This window comes from Salvia hispanica, chromosome 6 (genome assembly GCF_029641045.1).
Source record: "Salvia hispanica isolate PSC_SH4W2 chromosome 6, Shi_PSC_v1, whole genome shotgun sequence".
NCBI lineage: Eukaryota > Viridiplantae > Streptophyta > Magnoliopsida > Lamiales > Lamiaceae > Salvia > Salvia hispanica.
This window is the reverse complement of record NC_142697.1, coordinates 32,560,884-32,570,326: the sequence shown is the minus strand read 5'-3', so window position 1 is coordinate 32,570,326 and position 9,443 is coordinate 32,560,884. Positions and strand designations below refer to the sequence as shown.

The following is a 9,443-nucleotide window of genomic DNA, read 5'->3' as shown; positions in this document are numbered from 1 at the left end:
TTGCTGTGATGATGGGGTTTGTATGTGTTGATTATATTATGTGTAAAAGCCACCCCTTGAGTAGGTTTGGAGGCTTTTCTTGCTGTCCTATGATGAAAATTTGCTGAGGTGCTTTTGTGATAGTGATTTGGTGCTATACTTGGTGGAATATGTTGTTGGTGGTTGCTGTGATGATGGGGTTTGTATGTGTTGATTATATTATGTGTAAAAGCCACCCCTTGAGTAGGTTTGGAGGCTTTTCTTGCTGCCCTATGATGAAAATTTGCTGAGGTGCTTTTGTGATAGTGATTTGGTGCTATACTTGGTGGAATATGTTGTTGGTGGTTGCTGTGATGATGGGGTTTGTATGTGTTGATTCTATTATGTGTAAAAGCCACCCCTTAAGTAGGTTTGGAGGTTTTTTTTGCTGCCCTGTGATGAAAATTTGCTGAGGTGCTTTTGTGATGGTGAATTGGTGCTATACTTGGTGGAATATGTTGTTGGTTGTTGCTGTGATGATGGGGTTTGTATGTGGTGATTATATTATGTGTAAAAGCCACCCCTTGAGTAGGTTTGGAGGCTTTTCTTGCTGCCCTATGATGAAATTTTTCTGAGGGTCTTATATCAGCATCCTGAATATGTGCATTACATTAGGTTTGCACTATGTCTATACACCAAAAAAAACAAAAACAGCAGACCCTAACCCAAAAAATAATAGGGGCTGACCAACACACCAAAAAAATCAGACTACCCTATTCCATAAACTTCACTTTGGCTTACTTAGAAGCCAAATGCATTTGACAGAGGGCCAATATCATACATTGACCCATCATTGTTCTCTGGCATTTGTAAGTAGTGTAGCACATCTCTCACAACATCCTCCTCCACTTCAAGCACATTGGGCAGTCCCACAGTTCTTTGTAGCCTATCCTTGTTGATGTGTGGAACTTTGTAGCCATTTCCACCTCTGCACAATAGGATTTCAGTGAGGCAAGCCTGCAAGCTTAGGAAAACTCTGTTGAGAGTTTGTGGTGAAAGCTCTGCAAAAGAGCTACACACATTCCCCACAAGTTCATCCACAGTCTTGCATGGTTTCTCATACTGCAGTGACTGAATTGCTCTAAAAAAGCCCAAGTCTAAGATATTAGTGTCAGGGGAATTAGCTGGTTGACAAATCAGTTGGATTTTAAATCCATCTGAATTGGCAGCAGCTTGAAAATCTGGATCCATGGCTGTTATGTGTGGGGTTACATTATCTTGCTGAATGTAAATGTCCTTACTTGCCCAAACAGGCCACTTGGCCTTAATTGCAGGTATGATCTGGCATGAAGAACAATAACATAGCTAAATGATGATCTTTATTGAGTTTTTAAGATCTGATAGAATGGAAGAAAGTAGAATACCTTGTTGATAAGGCAGTCCCTCATCACTTCCTTTGTGACTGAATGGATTGCCTTGGTTTCCATGGTCCCTCTGGGCCTGTTCTTTGATTTCCTCTGTGCTGGCAGTACTTCAGTGAAGGGAAATATTCCCACCTTACCATCATAAGTTGCCTGCCCATCCATACCAAAATGTGGTCTACTAACAGCACACATAAACATGACTTTGGTGATGTATCTCTTGGATTTGCATGACCTATATGGCTCATCCTCATCCGGCAAGAGGTAGTACCTGTCTGATGTCTTGGTCATATAGAACCATTTTTCATCTATATGCACTACATTGTGCATGCTTTGATATTGAACTCTACCTTGAGTAATTTGTGGCTGAAGTTGACTAAGACTCCATCTAACTCTTGCTAGCTTATTGATATTGGTGAGGGAAGGTTTGATTGCATTTGTATGTGGCCTTAGTTTACCTTCCTTTACCCACTGACCTACTGTGCCCTTGCTCACATTCAATTTTGCAGCCATTTTTCGCAGTGAAGCTCTCTCAAGAACAGATAAGTGTCTAACCTTTTCTTCATCAAGTTCTAATTTGTCAGCATGATGGTAGCCTTTGATCTTTCCTTCCATGATTGCAGGTTCTCCCCGTTGCATCTGCTCCTTGGCTGCCTTCCATAGCCGATACACTGTCTTCCTACTGACTTCAAATGTCTCTGCTACCTCCATTACAGCCCCTCTTGCAAGCACTCCATCATGGCTGTGCTTGAGTAGAAACTGCACCATATTGTTCTTCATACTGCTGTTCAAGTGTTTGGTTTGCCTCTGCCCATTATCCATCCCTATGATGAATTTTTTCTGAGGGATTTAAATCTACATAAATGTTGGGAGTTTTTTTTTGGGAGATTTTTTCAGATTTGAGGTTGGTAAGAGATGTCTTAAATGATGGTAGGTGATGTATTTATAGCAGATTTGGAGGTGTACTTTTTGGAGTTCAAATTTTCCTCAAACATTTTGTAGAGGGAAATTTGAAATTTTCATTTCCCCCTTTATATTTTGAGCAAATTTGGAATTTGTATTTTGAACAGAATTGAAGTTACTGTGATGAATTAGGATTTGAAGGGATTCTGATTATGTTGAGTGTAATTTTTAAATCCATTTTTTAATTTATGTCTGTGAATAAACTGAAAACAAGACACAAAATTTGGTCATTTTTATTAATGCCATTGAAACTCCAGCACTTATTGATGCCATTGAAAATCCAGCAGTGATTCAACCAAAAAATTACGGCAGATTCTTAAATTTTGGAAATTTTTTTATGTTTTGGCAGCTTCTTAAATTTCTGCCCCTTATTCAAATTTGGCAGCTTCATCTATTAGCAATAAACATGCATGGAAGAAAAAATGTTAATACAATTGTGGTGGGTCCCAAATTCTACTATCACACACCATTTATTACACACTTCAAAACTTTCTTAAAACCCGTGCCTTGGAGAAATGGGACTTCTATTGCTGGACGGAGGGAGTATTATTTATTAGAGTCTTCGTGGACTTCTTTTAATTAGGTTGTATTCACTTTGCAGGCCAGTTGTGGAATTTTTGTCACCTAAATTTGAATTACTTTATCACTCACAAGTTCACAACACATTATTTTATACGAGTCTTCGTGGACTTCTTTATTTTTTTATTTTTTGTGAAACAACAAATGCTCGAGCATCCAGCTTTGGCGAGATAAAGTCCTGTAGTTAAATGGCCCAACAAAAAAGCACAAGAAACAGCCCGGGAAAAACTAACCAAGAACCTAACCAAAAGAGCAAACACGTAAACACCAAGCCCAAAATCTAACAAGAGAAGAAATTAAAAAAAAAAAAAAAAAAAAAAAAAAAACTACTCCCTCCGCCTTAGCTAAGATGACACATTTTTTAGTCAGCACATAATTTTAGGAGTTGTTGATTAATGTGTTTAATTGGAGAAATAAAAGGTGAGTGTAAGTATTAAATGAAGAGAGAAAAAGATTTGAATATTTTAATTGAAGTAAGTAAAAGTGATTGGATGTATAAATTGAACCAAAAATAGAAATGTGTCATCATATTTGAGACAAATTAAAAAAAGAAAGTTTGTCATCTGAGCTGGGACGGAAGGAGTAACACAGAAAGCACTTAACCAACCAAAAGAGGGATCCCAAGATCAAGACACAAACCAAAATCAAGGTCAAGCACAAGAATGAGGTCAACTCTGCCATAAACGGATATGGAGAAAAATTAGTTAAAATTATGTAGTGGATGGTGGGACACGTGAATGATAAAGTAAAAGAGAAGGAGATCAAGGTTGTTATAAACTATTTCTATAGGACAGACGAAAAAAGAAATATGGCCTATTTCTATAGGACGAAAGGAGTATATCTATATTATATTACTTCATCCGTCCCACAAAGATTGTCCCACTTTGACCAGACACGGGTTTTAAGAAATGTAATGAAAAGTGAGTTGAAAAGGTTAGCGGAATGTAGGTCCTATTTTTATATATTAGTTTTATAATAAAATGTGAGTAGGAATGAGTTAGTGGAATATGGGATCCACTACCAAAAATGGTAAAAAAGTGAAATGAGACAAACTTTGTGGGACGAACCAAAATGAAAAATGGGACAATCTTTGTGGGACGGGGGGAGTATTTGTTTAATTTTTAAAATTTAAATTAATGGACTGTGTATAGCACGAGTGTTATACTACTCTCTTCGTCCCAGAATAGGAGTCCTATTTAGTTATGACACGAGTTTTAAAAAATATAATGAAAAATAAGTGGAATAAAGCAATGGAAGGAGTATATATTTAAGCAGAGCTCACACCAAATTTTATCAGAATTTAATTCTTAATCATTTGTATATATCTTTCTCCAAAATTTATCTTTGTCCTTAATATTCATTGGCCATCACTAAATGAAAATTCAAATTATAAGTTTTAGACAGCCTATTGAAACAAATAAGATTCAATTCTTTACCAGTAACAGAGCTATGGAATAAAATAAAGACGGCCTCGGCAAATAAGACTAATATGTACTCACAATCACTAGAGACATACACAAATAAATCCAACTCCACAAGCATCCTAAACAATAATAATCCAAAACCTTTGCTTTGGATCATGTCTACACCTCCTACAATTTTTCCTTCAACCTCTAACCTTAAGCATTCACTCACCCTCTGCAAGATCACTCCTCCTTTTCTTGTAAAGTCGAAGCGATGTTAGAGCGAAAGAAACATATAAAGCATCAACCTTTGTATATGCATCTCACAAGAAGAAATCTGAGTTTGTGGTAGAGTTTTGTGATTCCCATAGGCACCTGCATTCAGGCAAAGGATTTGAGTATATCGAGCCCTTTCTTGTCGACTTTTTAGCTCTTGGCACCATTATGCTCCTCCGATCACTTTCTGCTAGCATCGTATCCATTTCATCCTTGAAACCTTCCCAACTGCAAGCCAAGTATCTGTTTAGTCCATGGATTTATCATTACAATAAAAAGAGTTCTATGTGGATCAATATTACCTAGTAGTCGTGTTCTGTAATAGGACTACGAGCTTGGTCTTGTCGGGCATGATGGTCTTGGCGTGTCCGTTGTAAATGAATCTTCTTTGGCCCATCAGAAAATTAGGAAAGTTTCCACCTTGAGTGGTCACAAAAACCTCACTATACAAGCATAACATATAGTCCACAGCAGCAAGCCTCGAAGAATAGCCCTACAATACGAGGCGAATCTTTGCAATTACACTCAATCAAGCAAAGATTTTTGGAAAAAAGTTTGATGTTTTTACCTTTACTGAAGCAAGTTCATCAGCAGTAGCAAGTGACCACTTAGTCTCGAGAAGTGGAAACATCTTTCGAAGAGGCTCTAAGTATGTATCCTCCTTGTATATTCTTCCGGATGCCAGATAAATGGGAGTGTTTTTTGAAAATCCCATGCCTCTCAACATCAAACCAACCTATGCTGACAACATGGTTGTGAAGGCTTGTATCATTTAAATGTAACGATCTTTTCTACTCATTTGTCTAAGAAAGAAAAGATCAGAAACAGAATTTGGAAGCGAAACCAACCTCCACTGGTGTCATTGGGCACTTTCCATTTACGCGGTTTAGACCAGCCTCAGAAATCTGATTTTTGAGAGCGAACTTTTTCCCCCAACCCCTTTTACGCGCTGCCTCCATTTCTGATTTCTCTGTTTCTCCTTCATCGTACACACAGCATGAGAAAGCCACCATGTCCTACTTTGAAGGCCAGTTGAAGTGGTCAGGCTTAAGACATTTTTAACATAGGTTAATCCGAGTGGAAAAAAGTTTACCTCTTCAAATCGGATATGAACTGAAACGTACTTCCCTCCATAACTCATGCTCTTATTAGTCATTCGATTGGCAATCGTTTTTGCAAGATCCGTTATGGTTGATGAGAACCTCAGGGCTTTATAGTTTGCTAGACATCTTATATGCTGAATTTGTGGTGGAATGCTAGTCGACAATCTGTTAGCGAAAGGGGAGATTCGGATGACCCTTCACAAGGAGATAGCATGAGGTGAATACAAATGCAGCATAACAAAAGTTCATCCTAAGATTAAACATATTCCATATTTTTCATGCCAATTTTCGAAGGAGACAAGATTTAGTGCCATGTACCCTGTGTCTTGCAAGACGGGATAAACCTCATTCATGTAATAACGAGCAGGCGCCCAAGCTGGGACTTTAATGCTTGGGATGGCACTGATGCTAGAATTGTAGCTTTCCATTAATTCGTCTGGTAGGTTACGAACCACCATAATGTAATCTTTTAGGGAGGATATGAAATGATCCTCATCATAAATATCAGCAAACTTACTGTAAAAGTACAAAATGAGAGAGATAAATTGTACAGTCAGTACTGAGACGATGCTCATTTAGCAGCAACGTATATCACGTTGTTCTTTACATAACTCACTCAAATGTGATTTTTTCCTTTCTTTTTTTTGAAAGAAGATGTGGTGTTAAGAACATGGAAGTTACCTTGGATCTTTCCAGACTTTATGAACATCAAAGTGTGGGATCACAAGAGTAGCATTGAGCATTCTAGCAACAGCCACCGCATTGCAAATCTGTAGATGCAACAATGTAAATATGTAATAGCTAAGACTACTAACAAAAGTGACCAGCAATGCATAAAAAAAACGTCTTTCATGAGAGGCAGCGATAGGGTGTATATCAATGCAAGTTCAACAAGAATTGGTTATCTATCTATGTTCATAGTGAGGTTGGTTAGAGAATGAGCAACATTCAGGAAGCCTAATCAGTAATCAGACATAACAATCAGATTCAAGATTATGTGAATGAGCCTAATTTCCATACCGATGAGCGCTGTTGGTTAAGGCCACCATTAGCCTCTATCACCAGATAGCGCTGAATCCCAGGGGAGACTGATGGAATGAAACAGAAAAACGAGATGTCAAATAAGCGAAAAACATTAAATCCATCTCCCAATATCATTCTAGGTAGATAGAAATACATACCTGGTTGCTGATAAGCATAACCATTTTGACAAAGCTTTTGCTCTTTCAGCTTTCTTCTATACCTCCATAGATTATCCAACTGCATCAAATAAATCTCTCAATTAACTACTAACAAGATGTGCAAATCCACTTCAAGGAATTCGAATGCAACGCCTAGAAAACCGACATTTTGCTTGACGATACAGTGGTAAATCCTCAACTAAATGGCTTGAGTAACAAAGAGAAACAAAACAAAGTGGTCTATTTGACTTGTTCATTATAAAATCACCTCAACAATCCCAATAACATGCTCACAAATTCCAACTTCAAAACTTATACATGCCGCATGAACTATTGCCATTTCCCAATATGTTTCCAAATCCCCAGAATTTAGGTTGTCCACCTTAACCAAATAAGTTAAGCAAAGAAATGTTTAAAAAATTCAAACAGGGGACTCAAGAAACAATGGTAAAAAAAAATGAACAAATAAAAAAAATCAAATCTTTTCCAGCAAACCCTTGAATTGAACTCTCAAGAAACTCTCTCCTTAACTCAAATGTGCTTTACTTTATCATAAAGTGAAAAAGCAATTCCACAGTAACTATCAAAAAAAGTAGGAAAAGGAAGTTTGCACCAAACCAAGTACACACATTTAAAAATCGAATCTTGAAATTAAATCAGAGCAAGATTAACATTGAAAGACCTCAACGGCGGAGGAATTATCCGACTGAATCTCCGGCCAGAGCTTGAGGAAAAGCTCCTGGCTGCGGTAGAGTGCTCCCGGCGGCGGCGGCGGCGGAGGCTGCAGGAGGCTGAGCAGGGGGCCGGCGCAGGTGATCAGACCAGTAATGTAGAGAATTGTCAAGAAAAGAAGGTATCTTTTGTGGAATATTCCGGCGTAGAAGAAGCAGACGGGCTTTCTGTGGCGGTGCTTGCAGTGGAGGTGGAGCCTCCGCCGCCCTCTGCAGGCGGCGGCGGTGGCGGATTCGGTGGTGCACGTTAACGCCATGCAAATGTGGGATTAATCCTCTGTTTCTTGGTGGTATTTATGGGAGGGAAGAGAGCAAATGGCGCTTTCAATGTTTCAAAACTTTTCAGGAACGAAACTGTAAACAGTGAAATGAGTCAATTTCATTTTGTTAGAGATGTCGCACCACAGACCAAATTAGACCTTTAATTATTTATGGTGTTGTCACTTTATTTTATTTTTATTTCACTCTTTTTTAATAATCTTTAATTTTATATATTTATTAAAATTGTGATATACTTAAAATTTTTAAAAATTCATATGCTTTACTGTCGAGCCCACTTTTTGGCCACCTCGGGAAATTGATCTAAGCCGCGTTCCACTATTTGTTTCCGGCGTCACCTTCCGCTTTGCCATTTTTTACCGATTGGGAGATCACTATCACCGGTGCAACTTCGTAGGACTTAATAATAAGTTAATATTACTATTGTTATTGTTATTGTTATGTTGTAAATTATGTTTTCATCCTAGAATAATCACATTTCCACTTTTAAAAAGAAATAAACACTAATTAATACATTTAACCATTTTTAATTTCTCTTCATCTACATTTGTTCTCTTTCCATTAATATAGTCAAAATACTTTTATCTATTTATTTAATACTTTAAGCTAGTGTCCTATTTTAATGTTTATAGCATCCTAATCTAAAATCAAGACTAAATCTCCACCCTTGGATTTTAAAATGAGTGGATGAGATTAAAGCTCACAAATCTCAATAAATAGTAGACAAAATATCAACAAAAGGGTAATATCGTCATTATGTTATCATATGATAATTTTCGTGAGTGATTTTTTATATCAACATAGTGTATTACAAATATCAACAATATGACATTAGAATATCAATACAAGGACAATAAAATATCAACACATTTTTATTGAGATTGGACATGCATAATATTGAGATTTTTTGTTGCATTTGTTGATAAAAGCTGCTTATCAACATGTACGAAAATTAAAATATAATTTATCAAATTTCATCACCCGAACATCGTCAGAACATATGCAATTGAGATCTCGTTGGAATCCTTATAAATTATCTTTAATTTGATATATTTTTTGCGAAAAAATAATTTAAATTGAGAGAGTTACGTAAATTTAAAGATTTGAGATGATTTTAAGGAGAGAGAAAGTAGTTAGTTATAATTACTACATATAAGATTTGAAATTAATACCCTTTTAATTTAATTAATAATTATTTAAATTTAAAATATATTACACTTAGCATTATATCAACCACAAGATCTTCTAATCTAATGGTTAAAAATTGATCTCAATTTTGGATTGCTAATTAGTTAGCAATTGATCACCTCCCTTTTAAGCTAATCTCTTAGAATTCCGTGTCATGGCCAAGTATGACAATTACTATAGCACCAAGGGGATAATTAAGAAAATGTTAATATACTAGTACTTAATTATCATAGTAATAAATAAGTATAATTATATTAGTAATAATTTATTCTTTTATTATTATTATTATTATTATTATTATGTATATGAATTCATAGCTTATAAAGAAATTATAATATAATCATTTCAATCATGAATCTTA

General features: G+C 36.3%; 2 protein-coding genes across 2 annotated transcripts; both read right to left on the bottom strand.

Annotated features, from left to right (window-relative positions):
• Positions 1–759: 759 nt before the first annotated feature.
• Positions 760–2,201, bottom strand: LOC125206616 (uncharacterized). The gene is made up of 2 exons (XM_048105857.2): positions 1,383–2,201; positions 760–1,299 (listed from the first exon to the last, which is right to left on the bottom strand). The coding sequence occupies exons 1-2, from the start codon at positions 2,199–2,201 to the stop codon at positions 760–762; spliced, it is 1,359 nt and encodes a 452-aa protein (XP_047961814.2).
• Positions 2,202–4,394: 2,193 nt separating this feature from the next.
• Positions 4,395–7,905, bottom strand: LOC125204478 (O-fucosyltransferase 10-like). The gene is made up of 10 exons (XM_048103141.2): positions 7,567–7,905; positions 6,885–6,963; positions 6,724–6,791; positions 6,385–6,473; positions 6,022–6,219; positions 5,694–5,898; positions 5,449–5,616; positions 5,169–5,336; positions 4,903–5,093; positions 4,395–4,828 (listed from the first exon to the last, which is right to left on the bottom strand). Exons 1-10 carry the CDS (start codon positions 7,870–7,872, stop codon positions 4,648–4,650), a joined length of 1,653 nt encoding a protein of 550 aa, XP_047959098.1. The 5' UTR covers positions 7,873–7,905; the 3' UTR covers positions 4,395–4,647.
• Between the last annotated feature and the right edge of the window lie 1,538 nt (positions 7,906–9,443).

Bases quoted from the DNA above. Each gene is read 5' to 3' on its own strand.
- LOC125206616 (XM_048105857.2), bottom strand. From the start codon at position 2,201: ATGGATAATGGGCAGAGGCAAACCAAACACTTGAACAGCAGTATGAAG. The intron at 1,300-1,382 runs GTATTCTACTTT...TCTTCATGCCAG, and splicing joins GGGACTGCCTTATCAACAAG to ATCATACCTGCAATTAAGGC.
- LOC125204478 (XM_048103141.2), bottom strand. From the start codon at position 7,872: ATGGCGTTAACGTGCACCACCGAATCCGCCACCGCCGCCGCCTGCAGA. The intron at 6,964-7,566 runs GTCTTTCAATGT...TATTTGATGCAG, and splicing joins ATAATTCCTCCGCCGTTGAG to TTGGATAATCTATGGAGGTA. The intron at 6,792-6,884 runs GTATGTATTTCT...TCATTCCATCAG, and splicing joins TTATGCTTATCAGCAACCAG to TCTCCCCTGGGATTCAGCGC.